The sequence below is a fragment of the Glycine max genome, chromosome 3 (genome assembly GCF_000004515.6).
Source record: "Glycine max cultivar Williams 82 chromosome 3, Glycine_max_v4.0, whole genome shotgun sequence".
Taxonomy (NCBI): Eukaryota; Viridiplantae; Streptophyta; class Magnoliopsida; order Fabales; family Fabaceae; genus Glycine; species Glycine max.
In genome coordinates this window covers 44,101,019-44,123,410 of record NC_016090.4, presented here as the reverse complement: position 1 = coordinate 44,123,410, position 22,392 = coordinate 44,101,019, and the positions used below count along the sequence as shown (strand labels likewise).

Here is a 22,392-nt window from a genome sequence, read left to right as displayed (position 1 = left end):
TTTTTATTTCTTAAAATTACGGTAAAAATGTATTTGCAATCATGTTACATTTTCTAAACAAAAACTTTTCATTTTTAATTTATTAATTATTGTCTTCAAGACAATCTATATATACAAGGACAAGTAACTAATAAACAATTTGTTGATTATGATAAAGATTAATAAAATGATTTCGACAATGATCGAACTAATAATGACGGTGTTGATTATAAAATAACCTTGTCAGAAGATTTGATCCTTTGGACGGATAATTTATGCATAGTTTAAAGAAAGAAAGTGAAGGCAAATAATCGTAACATTCTAAGGCGAAAGTTTAATGCAGTGCACAATGAATTCGAAGGCATGTGTACAAGCTACTACATAGGAAACAATGCAGAGGACTATGTTAATGTCACATACTAATTAAAAATTGACGACTTCGTGCCCACGTTTTAAACAAAATGTTGCTGGTGAGTGCCTTAAAATTAGGTCTCTGCAAGAGTTATTCCCTCAATAAATTTGGGTAAGAATAGTGTTAACCTATTCAACGAAGATTTGCATTGGCAAAGTCATACACGAATATTATCTCCGTGCTTGTATGGAACACATGGTCATACAAAGTATAGATAAAAATGATAAACACTAGAGATATTTTCATCAATGTGCTACTGAACAAATCACATAAGTGAATTTAATACTACAATTTAATCTAAAATTTTAAGACTCGGGTTTATTAATTTTTCATTCAGTTCAACTTTCCTTTTCCTACCTAATATAAAACTTCACTTCACCTCATATTTTTACTCCAACACTTATGTATATACTAAGAGTATCCGAAACAACTTAGAAGAGGTAAATTACTAAATGAGTTTGACCATTTCTAATTAAGCGTTTTCACATACACAATAATGAATCAAACTCCTATGACAGTTAAGAACACAACGATCTACTAAGTGTACCAAACTTTGTTGGAACACGTTCTATTTATTCCAAGCTAAAAGGGAACTAAGTGATGACATTGGATCACTGCTGCACCATGGCATTCCTAACTTGAAAAGTACTTTCACCAACATGGTAATGTTTGACAGATTAAATTTGCATTTTTCAGCTGCCTTTTTTCTTTTATTGTTTTCCATAACTTGATTGAATAGCATAATCCTCCACTGATGAGAAGAAGTGCAAAAATGAATGAGATGATGGATGGAATTTGGCTCATCTGAAAATCAGATGATGGCATGTATTATCACAAGGGTAAGGACAATCAATGGCCTTAACACCTGCTCGATCGAAATACCAGTCTCCAACAGCCAGAGCAATTGCCTGCATATTGGCAATATCTAAACATTAACATCTTTAAATCAAAGAGATTTATCAGAGGTGACTTACAAACACAGACCAAAGCAATGATATATTACTAGCAAGCAAACACTTTTAAGTAACATATTCTTAAACCATCTATAACTTACTATAATGTTTCTACAGGTGAATTTCTAGTGAGTGCTATAGGATTTAAGTCATATTTGGATAAACTTCTCAATAGGCACTTATAGAAGAAGAAAATAAGAAGTTAAAATAGATTAAGCTTCTCCCGAAGTTAAAATTAACTTATATATAAGCTAATTCAAAGACGTTTTTTCATCTAGTTTCTCCAAAAGTTTTTTTTGAACTTCTGCATAAGTTTAACTTATGGCAGAACCATCAAATATTCTCCCTCCTCTTCTATTTTCTTTGAACTTTTCAATGGCTACAATTTACATTAGGAAAACAAGCTCATATCAATAGATCACACTGAAATTGCATTAGTCTAAAGTGTCAGGCTCACCTTGTTCCTGATAACAGGAGAATTGTCAGCAAACCATGTATCCTGCCTCTCAGTTTGGCAGTGAGAAAAACAAGAATTAATAAACAAGCCATTCTGCTTTGATCTTGAGAAGTATTTAATAGCATTCAGCATGTGATTTCTGAATCCTGTATCAAGAGACAGTGAAACGTCTCAATCAACTGAATGATTTATTGATGACTTCATTCCACTTGTCATCAATGTTATTTCTCATACATATTATTACCTTGCAGAAATTGGATTTGTGGTCCAGTACATTTAGCATGGTTTAATCTACATTCATGCCAATAGCCATGGGGATCTGCAGATGGAGGAGCTAAGCTGGACTGGATCTGAGGATAAGCAGGAAAATTTACTTATTTAGTCTAATCTGTCAACGATTAATTTAATGATCATTATTCCCAGAAATTATGATTTATTACCAGTTAAGACTACCAGTTGATAAAGTGAGAAAATTTACCTGCCATGAATCATAAGCAGCATTAAGAATGAATAGCGGAGTCTTAACACTGGCAATCAAGTTTTGAGGAAAGAAGCACTGAAAAGGGGTAGAAAACAAGTCACTGAAAGTTCAATTAGAGCAAGCAACAATGATGTATCCATTTTCTGCAAATTCTTCCAAATGAAATTGATATTCCTAAATTTTTGGTATAAGACAAGTCAATTATTACCGAGATGGGATCAAGGTGATTAGTACAAATCTGTGGCAGATTCTTCTGTGCTCCCTGGAATGATTAAAAAAATATTTATCAGCATGCCTTGAAACTTATACTAATGTAAATTAACTGAGTTTTGAAACCATACAAACTATTTGGCAATTAGCATCGTTACATGCTGTTTTAATTAAAAAATGGTTTTCAAAATACAATTAACTGCTAACAATATGATTTCCTCCTGCTCAGGTTCAGCAACCATGGGAAAGATTAGTGACCAGACAGGTCTAACACAATGATTGAGTAAATTTTACATTACATTCAACATTAGCTTTTTGTTCTCTAGTTGTTGAATCACATACTATTAGTCAATTCTCAAGAGAACCATGAAATATGGAAGTGCTTTCTTAATAGATTTCTTACCTGCAATCCTACAACTCCACTGTATAAATTCCTAAGGGTATGCCCACCAGATACATCAATCCTATAATTCCAAAGGAAACAACAATTAGTCACAAATTTAAGAACAAAAATTCTATGACGATGTTGGAAATGGAATTGAAAGCATGAAATACTGCAGTTTGCCACTTACGCATCAAGAAACAACCCAGCATCACTAAGACATTTCACTTTGGTGGTCCTTGGAAAGAGACCACGAAATTCATCACAATGAATAATAGTAGCCAGGCCACCCGCAGAGCATCCCGAAAGAATAGCCTGAAGCAAAATTAGATGTACATAACATGAGATGAAAGATTACTGAAATAGTAGCATTATATTTACATATGTGCATGCACATGAGTGTCTATAACCTGACTGGCAAAACGCATTCCCTTTGACATCAAATCTTCCATTGCAGCTGCCCAAATACGCTGTCCTCTGAATTGCAGTTCTGCAGTCTATTTTGACAAACAATTTTATGGAGGTAAATATAGTGGAATAACCCTCAATTGATCATATATATATGAATGTCAAGTGAATTCAAGGGGCATATGTCAACAATGTTATTTTCTCTTTCTAATGCCTCACTCATACAGTTTTCTGCTATTAAATTCTGAATCTAAAGCTAACTTTTATCAAAGAAAGAGATGTGTCTACAACTTGGCCAAAATTAAAAATTTCAGAAGAACTAGAGTACTAGACTAGGAAACAAAAAGGAATTAAGCATACGCATCTTGCATTCTCCTGTAGGGTGGTTGAATAGGTGGAAAGTATGAAGGAAGAATTTAGAACAAAAATCACTTTATATTTTCTTGGTACAATAAATCCATAAGAAAGTGGATGTACTTCATTTCAACCTGTTTTCTAATTCCATTTTCCCACTTCACATCTACTCAACCAAGAGAGCCTAGAATCTATATTCTGCAAAATTAGTCCTCTGTGCATTTAAGCTTTTTTCCCTTGTACTTCATGTTGGATTTAGTTTTGTTTGACTAACAGCGGAAAGAGTCTTACACTACCAGTAAACCATATGCACCAAGAATTTTAAAAATTCTTAAAAATTTCCGTTGCAAATGTAAAACCATGGTTTAGAAATGCTATTCCACATATAATACTTAAATTTGTAAAGCAACAACTTTTGTTATTTCACCTTCTTGCAACCAAAAATATCAATTTAAGAACACCAAGATATCAAACTGTACCTCATCTTCACTATCCCCAGTAAATGAGGCACCATCACAATAACGAAGCTTTACTCTATTCCAATTGAAAAAATCTACAAACACGAGGAACAATAACATGAGCAAAACGGCTAATGCCTGTGACAAGAAAAAAGCAAATACAAGAATTTGAGCACTCCAGATAGTTAGTTTAATTGAATGGAAACCTGGGTTTTCTTCAGCCTTATTACTTAATATACCAGTAAAAGGTATCTCCTTTTCCATGAAATCTGATGATCCACGCCGGGTTTTCTTGCGATAAACACATGTTCTAATATTATTACACCATCCACCACCCTGCAACAGAATTTTCACGTGAACATCACTATAAAATATAAACTCTTACAGCAAGGGTAGGGAAGTAAGTTGATCAACAGTTGAAGTTCAACACCTAATGCTTTAAAAAAAGAAGAAAAATCTCAATGACATTTGGGGATCCTAAAACTTTTATTTCTTAATATTTTCTGCCTTGTCGTGTCATGTGACAAAAATGAGATTCCAACAACACATTCACAAGAAATGCTTCTGAAGTGTTAAAAGAAAGACTTATCAAACTTTTGCAAGGCATATTTTGTTTGCTACACAAATCTATTACAGAAAATTACAATGAAACAGAACAACTAAAGAGAAAAAGTAATACCTCTAAATTAATAAGCCAGCTATTTGCTCCTGATCCATATCCCCGATGCAAATGATAACCAGGTAATGTTCCGTCCAAGCAGACTGCCAAAGTCAAAGAAAGGAATTATATTTAGCCAAGTTAAAGGCAAAGTATACTCAATTATGGTTAAAAACTGCGACCGTATTCCAATTTTCCGAAAAAAATACTGCAGTTCCTTCATGTAGAAACATTCATACTTTAGTTAGTTAACAATTAATTGAGACGCGCAAGACTAATTAATGTAACGGAGAGACAAGTGCAAGAATTTAGTTCTAGTAGGAACAAAAGGGAAACAAAAGAGGAGGTTGACAAATAGATCAAATTAATTATTAGTACCGATAATAACAGATTTGCTTTAAATAACAACCTAGTATCCAACACTTAAATAAATACTCACGAGCAAACAAAATATCAGTGCATAAAAAATTTCAAAATCGAAACTTCTATAAAATCAAATTAAAAAAAAAATCAATCAGACAAAGTGCATTCCAAGCAACAGACGAATATTAAAATGAGCAGAAGGCACGGTTTCCGGGTGGCACATAAAGAAAATGAAGCAATCATACTTCAACCTGTTTCATAAGTTATTTTGCTTATAAAATTAAAAATAAATAAAATACTAACAAAGTTGACAGGAAATAAGAAAGGTTGAAATTGATATTAGATTACCTGCTCCTTTAGCAGCAGCATTTTGAATAAGGGTGAGTCCTACCAGCAGAAGATTATTCCTCTCGGTCCCGGCGTAGGACAAGGAAGCTTCATGAGCCTCTAATAAAGACAACTCTGTTTCATTGAAGTGATGTTCATATCCTACGAACCCATCGACCCAGTTGCTGAAAACAACAAGTCCTATAGCAATGTCAACCCACAAAACTCTCTCCATTGGACAAACGACAAACAACACTCTACTTAATTTGTTTGGCTAATGAAGCAAACAATGCACATCTAACAAATGAAAAGCCATTCTTGTTGAAAATGTTTCTCGGAGCTAATCAAGGAAGAGTTACGAGGTGGTAATATAATAATAATAATAAAAGAGATAAAGAAGAAAATGAAGGAAGGAACAAGTGAAGAGGTGGGAGATTTATACACACGACAGTGTTTGCCGGGTTTTTATTACTGCACGTTTCGAATCTTATAAAGTATACGATTTTCCTATATAAACATCTTGTGTGCACCGATCGTGTCACGGACGCTCTTTGCACTTTTCTTTTTATACATTAATTTTCATGCACTGATTATTATTCAATGAAGCTACGTAATCAAAAGTTTATGACAGTGTGTAAAGAGTTACTAACTTTTAATAACATATAGCTAAATAATTATTTTTATCTTTAATTGTGAAGAGGGTAAGAGGGTAGATAAATTTATTTATAAAAGATCAAAATTCAAATTTTAATTATGTGCGTAATTCGAAATAAAATTATTTTACAAAAGTGTTGTCCAATTATCATATATTCATGGGATTAAACGCCAATTTGGTTTGTGTAAGAAAAGAAAAGAAAAAGGCAATCTAATATAAAAGTGCACTCTGATTTTACTGAGAGCACGAGACATGACGGTGAGCGGTAGTTGTATGGACTGTTGTGGCGTTCTTCTTTGTTCTGTTCTTAGTTGTCAATAAATGACCTACGGCGTGGCCAGTTTTGTTGTTTTATACTTTTTTGTTTACTAAGATTTTCTATTTTATTTCTAACCATGATCGTCTCGTCAGCCTGAGAAAATAGAAAATCGTGTTTATATGAAGGTATCAACGCAATATTTTTAAACATTAAGAGAGATCAGTGTATGAATAGAAAAAAGGGTGATGTTGTGTAATTAAAAAAATCATAAAATGTGAGTGTAATTTAACTTTTTTTTATAGAAACTTCAAAGTAATATATTTTGTATTTTAAATTTATTATTATAGATATAATTTATTATTGTCTATATGTTTTCTTTAGGGTTTTTTTTGCTAGGCTATGTTTTCTTTAGTATAATGTTGTCTCCTTCATTTATGTCTATTGAACATTCTTTTACAATTTCTTTGTTTACTATACATTTTTAAAAGATATTTATTCATTTTATTTTTCTATTATATTATTTATGTCTATTGCTCGTCTTTTTCACCCTAAAAATACCTGCTCCGAAACAGTTATCAAATATAATTTTGCTATTCTGTAGAAAAAAAAAATTGGGTAGCTTAGCTTTATTATTATAATAACTTTTAAAAATCATAAATCAATTGTTCAAAAATCGGTGCAAAGTAAATATTTTGAGTTTCTCCTGCAACCTTTGGCGTACAACTAACGCCAATTTACTTCCTAAAATAAAAGCGCCAGATTACATTTTCATGATTTCCACCCATGAAAGTTCCAAATTTAGGTTGAGTTATCGGTTAATTTAGCCGTATTTTTTCGAATTGACATAATGAGCAAACCAACACTTGAATTAGGCGTGGTACCCAGTTCAGAGTTGCCGCCAAAATCAAAGAAATATAATTGAAGCTCTGATTCAGTGCATGGGTCCATTTTTATCACTTTTCTAACTAGACGCGCAAAGCCAACATGGCCAAGTGAGGAATACAAGGGAACTAACAAATTGGGTTTTTTTCTTCTTCTTTGGGCCATAGATACCTAAACTTTTGCTTATTGGGGTCAAATATGCGTTTCTTTTCAATTTCCATTTCCCACTTAAAGGTTAAGTGGATGAGTGGTTAGTGTTAAAACGGCAGGCACCTCATGAGCCCTAGATACACCCAAGCTTTTGCACCCGTTCCGTGTACGTAATTTATCCCATTTCCATTTGTGCCTAGCAGTTAGTTACTGTGTTGTGCTTTACGCCTAAGCTTTATATTCACTCAACACACTCTTCTCCAAGCTTAATTAATTTCATTCATTTGCATTGAGGCGAGTAAAACACATGTTGGTGTCATTTACTCATGCAATCAACTTGTTCCTCTTGGGTAATTATTGGTATGTTATTGAAACTTAACTAAACTGTCATGAAAATAATGATAATAACAATAGTAATATTAAAATATAATGAATATAATAATGATGATGAGAGTTATAAAAGATAATAATATTATAGGTGACAATCATAATGATATCAATAATGATGAATGAGAGATGGAAAAAAATATTTTTTATTATCTTTGGTGTATTTTATACTTAAAAATTGAAATGAAAAATTATTCCATAATTTAAAATTAAGCTTTTATTTTGTTCTTTATCATTTGATTAGTATCATCTCATAATTTTATTTTTAAATCAAGCAAAAATGACAAAACAAACACATTTATGTCATCCAATATACTATATTTTTTAGCAAAACAAATCAAATGGATCCTTAATCTTTGAAAGTAGTTAACTAGTTATGCAATTTTCATCGGGAGGGTGTTTTAAAAGTACGAAAACTACTCCGATTTAAGAATTTCAATTTTCATTTTATTTAAAATTGATAAAAAAAAAAGTGTAATGGGATGATCAAATTATATATCATAAATCATAATATTGTCTGGGATCACGTGCAATAGACACAAAGATTAATGGTGAAGTTGAACCCAATTCATCCTCCCGAATCAAGATCCTCACAATAACAAAAATAAAGGGTAAGATAACCGGGGTGCATGTGAGAGCTACATGTCCCGCAATCACATGCGTGATGCAAATTTAGCAAAGGCACACACAGCTATTTATTCGCCAATCCCACATGTTGATACATTAGTTTTTCATAACAATGTGTTATATAATCATGAGGAACATAGAAAGAGAAGAGAGAGAAATAAGTTATGCTATAAACAAAAATGAAAAAGAAATATAATATTCTAAAAAGTGCTATAAAAAAAATAGTGAATAAATACGTATAAATCCCACAAATTTGCTGTTATGCACAAACAATTGAGTTGAGTAGGCACTAATCAAGGTACCGATGTGAACAACACAAGTTGAGAAAAGGGCAAGCTATTAATATAAAGTAAAAGGCAGAAGAAGCAGAATCAAAATAGAAGGGGCAATCTTGGTCTCTCTGCTGCCTTTCATCTAGCAAGACATGATCTTTAAGAAGTGCATAAACCAAACATTTGTTATATCCGCATGGCCAGTTTGTACAAATGCATATGATATTTTATCTTATTAATTATTCTCAGTGACATACAGCCCCATTGAGCAAATCAAGAATAATATATAGAGGACCTCAGTTCAGTCTGGATCTGGAACTCTGGGAAAAGGTAATCCGTCGGTGGTTGTATTTGAATTCTCTATGGTGTTCATTGTATATGTATATAAGTATACTAACTTAATATTCATCTTTTCTATGATTAAAGATCATTATTTATTTTGTTAGCTTCTAATTTTTAATTTGAACCATTAAATTCAAAGATTGTAATTAATTCTTAAATTCTCAAATGTTTTTAATGGATTCCATACTCAACTAAATATTATACATTCATTAATTCATCATTGGTGAGACAAATTATGTGCAATGAGATTATGAGAATCAATTGCATTTTTAATGGCAGTCATGTTTTTTGTTTATACTCATTACTCAGTTGCATATTTAATTTGTTTCCGCGTCCAATTTGTAAAATATTACAAATTTTTTCCTCATGTTAAAACAAAAAAAAAATTATTAGATATACTGCCTAAAATTCAGGTGTTATTAATTTCTCTCTGCGGTACATGAGAAGCTATAGTTGTAGAACAGAATTAATGTAATTTGAGTCCAGGGAGGCAGGGACAACCTTGGGCCTTCAGTTTTCGTTTTCAACCTTTTTCTGTTGGAACGCCTTGTCACTTCGCCATCACACCCATCCACGAACAAACATCTATTTTGGTTTTCTCTTTCTCTTTTTCATGTTCACCCCTGTGTGATTGTGATTGTGAATGTGATGATTCTACAAAAGGATGCATGCGCTGCAAATTTATGGGGAAAATAACTTACTATGAGAAGAAGCAAAAGCACACACCCACTTTTTATCCGTGCCATTCATTTTAGTGCTAGAGTTTTTCTAATTAGCATTGCTATTTGTTATGTTATGTGTTGAACAAATCTAAGTTAAAAATATTAAATAAAAGCTAATATTTATTACATTTAAAAATAAATAAATAAATAAATACTTTAAAAATATTTATTAATAAATATCGATTGAAATAAATAATTTTATAAAATTTATTATATTAATTGATAGATGTGTATTAAATGTTCTTTAGTCAGTGTTTTTTTTTTTACTGTATTTAGTCAATATTCTTAAAACAAGCAACATTTTTTTTATTAACTTAAAATTCCTTCTTTTTTTTTTGTATAAATATTAGTTAGAAATTAGAAATATTATTTATCTTTTTAACTCCCTTTTTTCATCTGGTATTTTTATCCTAGTACTTTTACTAAATAGAATAAGAAAATAGCTATAAAGTAAAAAAGAATAGAATATATTAAATTCAAATTACGTTAAAACATAAAATTTAACATTTTTCTTAAATTTGATTTATATAAAACTAACGGTTTTTGCTATTTATTTATCCGCCCACTCAACAACACACACACACACACAAATAGTCATTACAAATTATAAAACTAAGCTAGTAACATACTTAATTTGCTTAAAAAAACAAACTTAATTACATTTTAGTTTCTTTTATATGACTAACTATTAAATTAACATCGCTTAACGGCCATTGGCCAATTACAAAACCAAGTGAATCAACTTACATAAAAAAAAAAGGAACAAATTAAAAAAAAGAAAACCTTTGAAGTCTGGACACACAGTTCCAGAGCCAACAAAAAAAAACCAACCATACAAGCAAACATGTACCATAATAGTAGAGAGATTTCAACCACTAATTAACTATTTCCACATCCCAAAGCTTAGTACATCATAGCAGCCTCTTATGCTTATTCTATTCAGTATCCACTAATAATCCCATTGTGCTTCCATTCATTCTCTCTTCTTCACTCTCGGCTAACTTCACAATCTTGTTTTCTCTCAACCCTTTTGAGAGGCATTTCACCTAAAGGCTTAAAACCTGGGCCTGAGTCTTCACGTTTGTATTGGTACCTTGAGGCCCAATAAAGGTAGTTAAAGAAGTTAAGGCAACTAAGGGTGGCTAGGAACCAATAGAACAAGTTAAGGTTATTTTGGTTCAAGTCGAACCCATGCAACCACCCTTGTTTGCTTCGTGTGATCCTTTTGGTAACAGCATTGATAACATTGACAAAGACTGTGCTCAAGAAGTAACCAAGAGATGTTGACAACCACGTGAGAGAGGTTGAAAGTGATTTCATGCTAGCAGGTGATTCCCTATAGAAAAACTCCAATAGTCCCACAAGGGTGAACATATCTGCAATTCCAAATATGCCATATTGGAATGAAAGCCAAAATAGGCTTATAGGCTTAGAAGGGTCTTTTCTCCCTTGGTCCCTTCTTTTCACTTCCACAATCCCTGCCACTGCCATTGATATTGCCGAGAGTACTAACCCTACACCCACCCTTTGTAGTTGTGTTATGCCTGAAGGGTGGTTAGTGATTTTTCTTGCAAATGGCACAAAAAATAGTTCATACAAGGGAACTAGGACACTTATAAAAACAAGTGGGATAACAGGAATGGATGGTGCTGGCACTGTTAGAGAGCCAAGTTTTAGGTCCATCACATTCCCTTGTTGAACTGAGAATGTTTGGAGTTGTGCCATACATGTGTTCAGTATGATGGTGCTAGCTACTATGGGTAACATTCTTGTTAGGATCTTCACTTCTTCAACTTGTGTCACAGTGCAAATTTTCCATGCCTGGGGTTTTGAGCTTTCTTGTATGATGGCAGCTTTGTCTAGGAACCTGCGTGATTTGAACAAACAAACCACAACTTTTCAATATGCATGTATGTGAGAAGAAAGGGAGGAGACATGTGTGTCTAGACCCAAATCTTGCCATCAATTATTTTTCAATTATTGTACATGGGAAGGCTATGCTTTAAGCAACCAAAATAATAATTAAATATTGATAAAGAAGAAAATCAATGAGGCTGGCTCAATTGATGAGTCAAAAGTTTCTCAATTTCCATTTTTTCTTCCAAGTGAAGGGACAGAGGTGGCAAGGTGAGTTACCTTATTCGGTGTGGGCCAACTCAATATAGATTACAAGTTATAGTACGTAGATCGAACTAAAAAAATCAGAATTTAATTTAGGCTTTTTAAAATGAAGCGTAAGTCTAATGAAAGTTTAACTTTTTTGAGTTTTAGCAGGTTAAATTCATATTATGTCATGATTGAATCATGCTAAAAAACATTCGTTAAATTTATCTCAAAATTTAAAATTCAAATTTATTTTCATTGACAGTTTATTAGCTAAGTCACTTTGCCATGTAGTGGAGTTAAATTTACTACTCCCAGACAAAAAAAAAAAAAAACACTGCTATTCCCTGAGTTCAATTATACCTCAGTAAAAAATAAAAAGAACAAATTGATTGCATCCAATACTGTTCTTTAAAGACCTCTTCCTTAGTTGTCAGTATACTTTTTATTTTTGTGTTTTGCAGTTTACACACTGCATAGATTTTTTTCCCCTTCCATAATCATTCATTCCCCATATCTCTGCCGTTCCTAAACGTGCAGAGGTTGTAGTGGGGCCATAGTGCTTGGCGTTACCTACTACGAGGTACATGAAAAAGAATCCTAACATGCCAATTTGCTGGGACCTATTTTAGTTTATTAGTCTTATCATTTGCACAAAAATTATTAGGCCTTTTATTTTGTGTATGCCTGTTGTTAAGTAAGAAATTGAGTCACCTCATCTGGTTGGTGTGAGCAATCTTCTCAGCTGTAGCATCTTTATCACTGATTTCATATAGTTCTCCATGTGACTCCGGCAATGACAACTTTCGGTTCTTAAAAGACACAACAATAACCTGTAGTTTAAAAATAAAATGGTTTTTTTTAGAACATTATAAAATGTGCATGTAACTGTAAGTGTATGTTTAGTTGTATAGTAGTACTAATTATCATGAATGAAGGAAAAGCCAAATAGAGAGAGATGCATACCTGAGCAATTCTCAAAGTGGGGCTATCTCCTGGAGTTTTGATGCGGTAGAATTGTTTACCAAGAGCAAGGGTCACAAAGCCAACGGAGGAAGCTATGGTTATGATGAAAAAACCCCAATGCCATGCCTTTTGTGTGCTAACCCACACAACACCAGTGACTCCTGTGATTGCTCCCACAGTTGAACTGAGCAAAAGCCAATTGAAAAAACTTGCAAGGGCTTTTGCCTCAGTTGGATCCTTCTCATCAAATTGGTCAGCTCCAAATGCAGTCATGGATCCTCTCACCCCTCCCATTCCCAATGCCAACAAGCACAGTGATGTGTAGAACATCACTGCTATGCCACCTTTCACACAGCTTGACTTGCCACATGCTTCAGGGTGTAAATGTTTTGAAGCAGCTTGGACTGTGAGCATTGCCAAAGCCTACAACCATGTGTGAAATCAGATGCAAATACAATCATGTTTGGTATGAGATTACCTTTTAAGAAATGATAGTTTGTTTTTTCAGAAACTTTTTCAACAGACTGAAAAATAAGTAATTATTTTGTTCAAATAACATTATTTTGTTTTTATGTTTGGGCAGGTTATTGGGATTGGGAATTTTTGGAAGATATAATTCATTGTTCAGTGTTCAGCACTTACCAGAACCTCGAGTGATCCGAAAAGCAAGCATGTGGTGAATCTGTTCAAGTAAGTATCTGAGATGAAGCCACCAACAAGGGAAAGCAAGTAGGTTGAGCCCATGAAGTTTGTGAGTGTGTTGGCTGAACTGGCTAGATCAAAGTGCATCACTCCATAAAAGTATAGGACTATGCTTACCATGTTTGCCACAAAGCCCATGTTGTCCAATGCTGACAAGACTACAATGAACAACAAGAAAGGGAAAGGGGGGGCAAAAAAGCTTAATACATATCTTGCTAGCAAATCACAAAACATGAAGTTAGAATCTTTTTTTTTTTTTTTTTTTGCTTTTGCTTACCAAAAATGAACATGGAAGCCATGAATCCCCCTTTGCTTCTTCTCCATTGGTTGAGGGGCCTTTGTTCTTCTTTTGCATCATGGTCAGCCTGTATGACAAGAATTTGAAAATCATAACTATACACACATAGAGAGAAGATAGAAAGAGAGATAGAGAAGGAGGGCTGAACACTTGAACCGAATGAATGAATGAGTCACTACTAGTCACTAGTCACTAGGCTTAGTGGCTTACCATTCTAGTTCTAGAGATAGATATTGAGAGAAGTGTGTTTTAGACAGGAATGGGGTGTTCAGGGGAAATGGTTTTTGTGAACATATAGCCCAAAAAGGAAGCTTTCGAGAAAAAAGCTAGAGCTCAGACAAGGATGGTAAAGGAGAGAGCAACTTTGAGCATAAAATGCACAAGAGGGCCTAGTTTATAATATTTCCACCACCTTAAATTGATTCCCTCTATCCTTCACTAATTGTCCTCCATGCTACTCATCATGCTCCCTGTCCCTCCTTTTTCAAGGCCTCTTAGCTCACCAGTTTGGCATTTTCAAATCCAAAACAGAAAAAGAAAGATCTGGGTTGTATTCTTGACAGGGCATCACTCACTGATTTGGAGGCACAAGTAGTTGTTTAAGGCTTACTAATTGTGGATGTTTAATCAATTTATCTTAATCAACCCAACATACTTGCCCCACCCACACTCCATCTATATGCTTGTCTTCGTTGAACAATCCATTGCTGGCATTTATCTACTTCCTAAACCAGAAGCTTTCATGGGTCAAATTGAAAGGAAAAGACTGCTTTACGAAATTGCGTGGACTTTTCTCTGCCTGATACATAGCATTATTTGATCAAATGGTCATATCACTGTTCAAATTCATCAACTATTTATTAACTTTAAAGCTGCATCATACTTACATCACGTGATTTCCTCATCATTTAGCTCTTAATTATGTCATAACAATAACATTGATAGTCCCTAATGACTAATAATGAGAACTTGTAATGGTTCGTAATTCAAAATTGGGTGTGTGAAATCAGAAATATGTACTCTTAACTAATATTAGTAGTTAAATTAAAGCTGGCACTTGTAGAAGCAACCTTGTATCAAAGCTAGGATAATTAATTATTATCATGATACGTATGAAAGGACTAAGGTTGAAATTGAAAACTTGTCCTTTAGGTTAAGCAGCTTTGTCAGAGGGAAAAGGATCTATTTTATTTCTTTCTACGGAAAAAAAAAATCATATATAGCCCAAAAATTTCCATGTGTACGAACTACGAAGGGAACACATAAAGCTACCCATTAGGCCAAAGCTGACCTTCTAGGGGATAGGGCAGTAAAAAAAAATGATGTACAATATATGATATGAAAAACCGAAATCCTAAGTCAAATTAATATTCAAAGTTGAAACTATGGGGCACATGGTACAGCTCATATGGTGTCCTCAATGTCCTTTAAGAGCTACGTTGGTTTGATAAAAGTCCATGAGTGTCACTTTCCCTCTCTTATCATGCACATCACAAAATTTCAAGAGCCTTTGCCTTTTGCTTTGCTTTGTGAATCTCATTCCATTCATAAAATCCATCTTACATTTGAACTGTCTCTTTCAAAATAGCAGTCTAACTTCTAGTATCTCAATCATGCTAAATCTTTTTTGTTTGAAAATCACTGTCAACTGAAAAAACACTTTTTTGAGTGTTCCCTCATCCTGTTTGATTGGTGTGTAGTGTGGTGTGGTTAGAACTGGTATTGCTATTGCTATTGCTATTGCTATCATCCCTTCCCTAAAGGAAGGACCTTTCACAGTTTCACCTTACAAGTGACTCACTTTGACCTGATATTTATAACTGCACAACGTGACATGTTAGTTACCATGCAATGCATGGTAGTTTTTTTTTTTTTGTTTTTTGGTTTTGTTAATCCAGCCAGAGCTAACTAGTCCCACAGAAACAAAGACATTATAGTAAATGAGCCCATCAACATCTGTATTCAGGTAGCTGCTTGTCAAAAGGAAAATGCACATGATAATAGTCCAAATCACGTTCATTGCATTTGAGGGACATATCAAAACACCTGATGCTATCAATGTCCGGTTTTAAAGATGGAGAATAAAAGAGATATTTATACAATTAATCACTCTAAGTTTAAAATTCAGAGTTCAGAATGGGAGCAAGTGTCCCTTTTTTTTCAAATGAATTGGCATCCTCAATGAAACTAAAAGCATTAGTGCCTACAAGTTTTGAAAGTTTAAAACTCAGAAGGCTGTAAGTGACCAAAATTTTATGCATATGGGGAAATGGAACCGAAATGTCAAATGGACCACATCCCACTTTCTAAAGGATGGGGGTGGTATTTTCAAACATTAATTTTTTTGAGTTTGCCTTGGTTTGGTTCAACAGATATTGGGACGAGAGAAATGAAAAAGGAAAAAGTGTTTTTATATCGTTTGGTTGGTTAGGAAGACAAGTAGAAAAGAAAAAAAAATAATGTAGGATTAAAAAAAATCTCCTTTATTTATGTTTTTATTTCTTGCTTTCACTTTTTAATTACAAATTTATTACATTATTTTTAATTTGTATTTTTTTAAGATGTGTATATCAAATACTAAAATTTTCCTTTTGTTGTTGCATGTTGGGTCATGTACAGTTTTTTTTATAGCAGGAAATAGGCTTGAAGTAAGATGATAATTTTATAATAAAAAGTGAAAACAAAAAATGGAAACACAAGTAAACAATAAGGGTGTGTTTTGCAGTAACAGAAAAAGATGAGAAATAGGATGAATAAAAATTAAAAAGAGAGAAATAGAATGAATGAAAATAGGTGAAAGATAAAGTAGAATACAAGTGTTAGGTTTAAGATAAATAGAGACATCTAGTTTTGGGGAAATATACAAGAAATAGGAAAAAAAAGAATAAAAAAAATATTTTTTAACAAATAATCAATTGTTAGTTGTAAACAATCAATTTTTTTAGAAACACAAACAAAACTTAAATTCAGTTTCATTTTTTAGGGATAAATTCAGTTTCTTAGGTACTATTGATGTTGTTATCCAACCATAATTGGAGTTTTGGCTTGATAATTATATTAACATTTAATAAAATTATTCATTAAACATATCATGGAAATAAAACTCTAATTTTAATTAAAGAACATCACTAATAACACCCGAATAATTGTATGTAAGTTTTGTTGAAAAAAAAAATCGATTATCATATAAAATAATCAATTGTCACCAAATGTGATATAAATTGAAAATAAAAACTAAAATAATTTAGAAATTATTTTATTTTTTAATTTAGAAGATAAAAAAGATATATTAATTTTGAAAAATTATTCTTATTAAGCATGTTTTTATTTTTCGTTTTTTTAAAAAGAAAATAAATAGTTCCTACCTCTGTGTAGTCAATTAATCAATTATTAATTACCTGAACTATATATAAATGAGTTGAGGTTACTAACTCTTGTACACTTTTGATTGAAGAAAAATAATAAGCCAGCTATAAAGTATGGAGCAAGGAAATTACTCATTGCTTATCAGCAGCAGCTATAATCAGAAGAAACAAATCATTCAATTGCCGTGGTGGGTACTAAAGTATAAATCAATAACCACTGCTAATGGAAGTTACTAATGCCCCTTTAAAATTTTGGATCTATCAATTTCAATCTACATCATGCATCCCTTTGTCGTGGAGGGTGAATTTCTGTTCATGACTAGACTTTTTATAGAGACTGTAGATGCTTCTCTATCTCAAAGGCATAATGTTCCGGTCCTTAATTCATAAATGTTCTTTTCTCATAAAGCTTGATTTATATTATTAACAACCCCACCTTCCATTCCATGACATATTATATGCTTTTTCAATTACAACCCATTCTTATCACTTTCCCCACAAAAACTTGTTCATGCTTTTTCCAAAGTGCTTGAGTGATTCAGTTCTCTCAACATTGATCTTCTGGGTTTCTTGCTGTCCCTCTACTTCCTTTTGAATCGGTTATCCCTTTCCCCACAAAACAATTTTCCTTCAAAAACATATACACCATGTACCAGTTGTTCTCAACCTTAGCGGTTCTATTATTAGTTATTAGTTGTGCTTGTGCCTAAGACATCGTACACATACTATGTTAACAGTTTCTGGTATTTATGGCAGATTGTATTTTAGTTCTTTGTGCGTGTGTGCCACTGGTTTAATTATTAAGAGTAATTTTTTTGAAGATGACGAATAAATAAGACAATACATGTTATATATGAAAGACTGGACTTTAACTTTGACATAATAATAGTTAAAAATAAATTATATAATTTGAGAAAATAATTCTTTAAAAATAACTCTACTAGATACTAATTGTGAAAGGCAATTACTCTGTATTAATACAATATTAATGTCATGCATCAAAGATGATAATTTTATATTCGTTTTCTTCGAAAAAACTAATTGAAGGTCGACGAATTAACTAAAAGTTAAAAAGTTGACTCGTTAGTTAAGAACTCAAGATTAAAAAGTTAGTTAATAAAACTAAAAAGCTGACTAGTAAGTGGTAAGTAAAAATTGAAAGTTAAAAAACTAAGTTATTAAATTATAAATATTTAATAAAATTAAGTATTAAAATAATTGAAAAGTGCAAAATTACATAAAAATAATAAAATCATAATTTATTTTAAAAAAATAATAAGAAAATTTTAAGGATAAAAAAATGAAAGAAAATATAAAAAATTAAAAAATAAAAACTAACATTTTAAAAAATATTACTTTAGGTCATATTTAAAAAAATATTAAAAATTATTAAAAAAAACTTATTTATCGAGTACTCAAATCTAATAAAAAAATTAAAAATTAACTAAAATGTATTCCGGAATCCAACCATTAATTACATTAATAGTGATGTTATTTTTAAAAGAAAATATATATTTAATTAATAATAAACTATTAAATTCTTAATGACTAAATTTAATGTAAGTAATGAAAATGAACTTTAAAATTTCAAGTAAACGAATTGATTTTTGACAAAAGCCAGATGCATTTGTTCCATCAATTTTAATTAACGTCAAAATGATTCAATCTTATACTTTGGCGAATTACAAATTAATAAGACGATCGAATCATAATTTGTTTACTTTAAATGTACAAGGATTGAAAAGTGGCCATGGCCATTTACTTAATATGAAAGATGTACGATTTTATTATCTTAAGAACATATCTGATTTTTTATTTTTTTAAGAAAAGACCATATCTGATTATAGTCTGGACATATTCGTCCTATAATAATACCACAATAAAGTTTGGAGACTTTTTTTATCCTCGAATTGTTGAAGATTATTTTAAGATTGATAAAAACTAGATAAAACATTAAAGTCAAATTCTGAAAGTACATTACTTTTGAGCATTATATATAACAGAAGTGAAATGATAATTTAACATTTTAGCAAAATTTAGCTGGTCACATACAAGAATGATAAGTTCTACTTTCTCTAATTTCCTATCGATTTTAGAGGAACAAAAGTAACTTTCATAATATATAAAAACAACACCAAACATTCAAATCATTAAATGCACAATTAATACATTGTATGCTCATATTTAAAAGAGATGTCCTTAAATATTGAAGGTCTCCCATGTCTCGTAAGAAGGTAAGTAAAAATAGGGAGAATGAAACATTCAATTCAATGATATTATCTACTTTAAAAATGAATTAACTCCAATCCAAATTCCATGTCTTACATTCATTCTAAATACTTTATAATATATTGTTTGAAAAGAAAAGACTGATCAAATTTAACTTAATATAAATTAAATTATAATTTTTTTAAAAGCAATATATTCTCATCTCTCCTAGATGGGAACTAAAAACTTTCATAACCTATTAAAGAAATCTAATTTAACTGATTAAATATGATGTCTAAATTGTTATAAATCTTTCTGTGTCCATCTTTGATTATGTAAATAATAAGAAAAAATTTCACAAGCTAATCTTCAAATACAATTATATTAAATCACTAAATCAAGTAGCCAACTGTTCGTTATTTTCGGGCCATATGTAAACATATTAATTATACAAGTTTATCTAGCAACTAAAATGTCTTAAAATTAACATGAGGTACCTTTCATTCTTTTCTTACCTTTAAGAAAATAAAATTAGCAAATAGTTCAACTGTCATTGGTGTATAGTGTAGATCACAAGTTTGTACGTGCCTAAGTGCCTTATTCTTTTTCATTTTTAGGTCCTTAGATAAGAGCTGCAAAATCAGCTAGATGATGTGCGTGTTGGTTCAAAACTTACGATAATAATCCTCATTTTTGTTTGTTGGATCTTGTAGGGCATAGGGACCATGGTTGGGACCTTTACTTTTCTGTCCTCTCTAATGTTACCACCCTAATCAGCACAAAATCTGTACTACCTTCATATTCAGTCGTACCATTTTACCGTATGTTGCTTCGTTTTTTCATGTTCATATACATTTATGAAGGCTCTTGCTAAATACACCTCTCCATGTCTACTAAGTAAGCCCCCTTTCTCTTAATTCAAATTGTTATTACTCATTATACCCGACACCCCCAACTATTGTGTTCGTCCCAGAGCCTTGTTAGACCGTTCAGGGTTTAACCTTCTTTCTATGCTCTTTTCCTCTGATGTATCACCGCAAAAGCCATGATAACTCTCACCAGAATCTATCGAACCGAACCACCACCATCACCAATTGTTCTGTTAGATTCAAGTTTTAGTCAGATCTGATTTTTATTTGATGTGAAACACGGTATTACATTAAGAAGGTTTAAAGAATAATAAAGATGGGTGAAGATGGGGGTTCATAATTAGGTTTAAATATAATATAATGATAGGGTGTAAAAGGGGTCTAAAGAATAACACAACTGTGGGGAGTGTATTTCATAAAATAAAAAAATAGTGGGGGTGTAAATAAAGGGTAACAAGTAATAATAATTTTGATTAAAAGAAAGGGGGGGCTTGCTTAGGAAATAAGGATGCGTATTTAGTAAGAGCCATTTATGAATTATGACTAAGCCTAGTTCGAATGCATTGTAATGGGCTAGGCTGAACCCAATGAATTTGGACGTATTATTTGCAAGCCCGATTCAACCAATCCTATGATGACAGCTTACTATTTTTCGCTGAATGATATTTTGTAAAGGTGTATAGTTCAATTAAAGAAATGCTACTATTTTTGCATCAACGTCAATTTATTGACTTAAATATAAAAAAAAATCCTATTTAGTATTTTTTTCATTTTCATCCCAGTAAAAAGAATTCTTAATTTTATTCCTGATAAAATATAAATGTTTTATTTTTTATCCTTAAAGTATTTTAGATAATGTTTTTTCCACTTGAAAATGGTCCAGTGGGAAGCACGCACCGTGTAGGCTACGCTGGTGCGTTATTAACGGATAGTAAGCCAACGAAAATTTAATAACGAAATTCCAAGTGTCCCATACCGTATTTGATACCAAGAGGAATGTTAGTGGCCGTCATCTCTGACAATCATCCTCAATTTTTTTTCTATTATTAGTTAACTTACGTTTTAGTCGTTTTCTCTTTTTATTTTTAAAAAAACAAAAAACAAAGAGTTATATTATATGGGCCCAATTTATAGAGTTGTTGGTCTTATTCTAATTTTCTGTCACCTAAAAATGAAATCTGCACAAAAAAGAAAGACCAGAAAATAAAATTGCATTAAAACAGTTATAGGTTATTCGGATTAAGGAAAAAAAGTTAAAAAGAAGTGAAAGAGAGAAAAAATAAATTTTCTTTCTAATTATTTTATTGGATAAAAAGAAGAAAATAAATTTATATTAAACGATCCTTAAAATCCTGCAATATGATAAGATATAATATTGTACTTTGTCATCGAATAAGAAACCATCTTCTCCCTGTTTACTTTGCATAGTTGAGAAAATTTAGATGCAAGATCCCACAATACTTTTCTTTCTCTCTCTCTCATTTCCAACGACTCCAAACAAGACTTTTGAAATTTTTTATTTATTAAAAAAAAGAACTTAATCATTATAATTTTTTAAACTTATCTTTTAATATAAATAAAATGATTAAAAAGCTCAAGTTTTATATGTACCAAAATTTATTTTATGTGTTTGAGTTTCCATTCTTGAAAATGTGATAATTTTTACATATACTTTTTTCTCATAATTCATGTGTGTTTTTCATTTTGTAACACATATCTTGTAAACGTATATATTAAATCAAATCAATACAGTTTAAAAATTATAAATCACTTATGTTTTCATTCATAATTCTAAATATTTGGAGAAAAGAAAAAAAGAAGAAAGAAATGAGTTTTACTCCTCGTATTTTTCCTTCCTTTCCATTAATTTTTTTAAAATGAAATGAGATAAAATTAAAACAACTTCTTCTCTCCTTTAGGTTTTTCCAATCAAATACATCCTATAAAGAATGCATATTGTTTGGTTAGGCTAGCACAAACAAATTAAAATTGATAACACTCATCTGTTTATCTAATAAATATTAATAGGGATCACTAATAAGGAAATAAATACTATATATGTATAGCAAGAATGAGGAGGGCATGTTCCTCTACTTGACGTGGTAAGTGTTCCTACTCGTAGCTGGTTATTTAATTTAGAAGA

At 31.7% G+C, this 22,392-nt stretch overlaps 2 protein-coding genes across 6 annotated transcripts; both read right to left on the bottom strand.

Annotated features, from left to right (window-relative positions):
• Nucleotides 1–836: 836 nt before the first annotated feature.
• On the bottom strand, nucleotides 837–5,903 carry LOC100782401 (pectin acetylesterase 10). Of its 4 annotated transcripts, none has more exons than XM_026127940.2 (12): nucleotides 5,464–5,903; nucleotides 4,774–4,856; nucleotides 4,334–4,430; nucleotides 4,116–4,189; nucleotides 3,285–3,371; nucleotides 3,065–3,189; nucleotides 2,896–2,956; nucleotides 2,491–2,544; nucleotides 2,280–2,357; nucleotides 2,046–2,151; nucleotides 1,802–1,947; nucleotides 837–1,299 (listed from the first exon to the last, which is right to left on the bottom strand). In XM_026127940.2, exons 1-12 carry the CDS (start codon nucleotides 5,675–5,677, stop codon nucleotides 1,192–1,194), a joined length of 1,233 nt encoding a protein of 410 aa, XP_025983725.1. In that variant the 5' UTR covers nucleotides 5,678–5,903; the 3' UTR covers nucleotides 837–1,191. The 4 variants fall into 4 exon arrangements, with proteins under 4 accessions (XP_025983725.1, XP_003521640.1, XP_040870131.1 ...); XM_003521592.5 differs by having other exon boundaries at nucleotides 4,301–4,430; nucleotides 5,464–5,895; XM_041014197.1 differs by lacking the exon at nucleotides 5,464–5,903 and adding an exon at nucleotides 4,992–5,049 and having other exon boundaries at nucleotides 4,301–4,430.
• A 4,528-nt stretch (nucleotides 5,904–10,431) lies between these two features.
• Nucleotides 10,432–14,632, bottom strand: LOC100781861 (protein NRT1/ PTR FAMILY 4.6). 2 transcript variants are annotated; one of them, XM_006577134.2, is made up of 7 exons: nucleotides 14,018–14,628; nucleotides 13,787–13,874; nucleotides 13,627–13,667; nucleotides 13,450–13,505; nucleotides 12,808–13,230; nucleotides 12,556–12,674; nucleotides 10,432–11,605 (listed from the first exon to the last, which is right to left on the bottom strand). In XM_006577134.2, the coding sequence occupies exons 2-7, from the start codon at nucleotides 13,831–13,833 to the stop codon at nucleotides 10,726–10,728; spliced, it is 1,566 nt and encodes a 521-aa protein (XP_006577197.1). In that variant the 5' UTR covers nucleotides 13,834–13,874; nucleotides 14,018–14,628; the 3' UTR covers nucleotides 10,432–10,725. The 2 variants fall into 2 exon arrangements, with proteins under 2 accessions (XP_006577197.1, XP_006577196.1); XM_006577133.2 differs by having other exon boundaries at nucleotides 13,450–13,667; nucleotides 14,018–14,632.
• Between the last annotated feature and the right edge of the window lie 7,760 nt (nucleotides 14,633–22,392).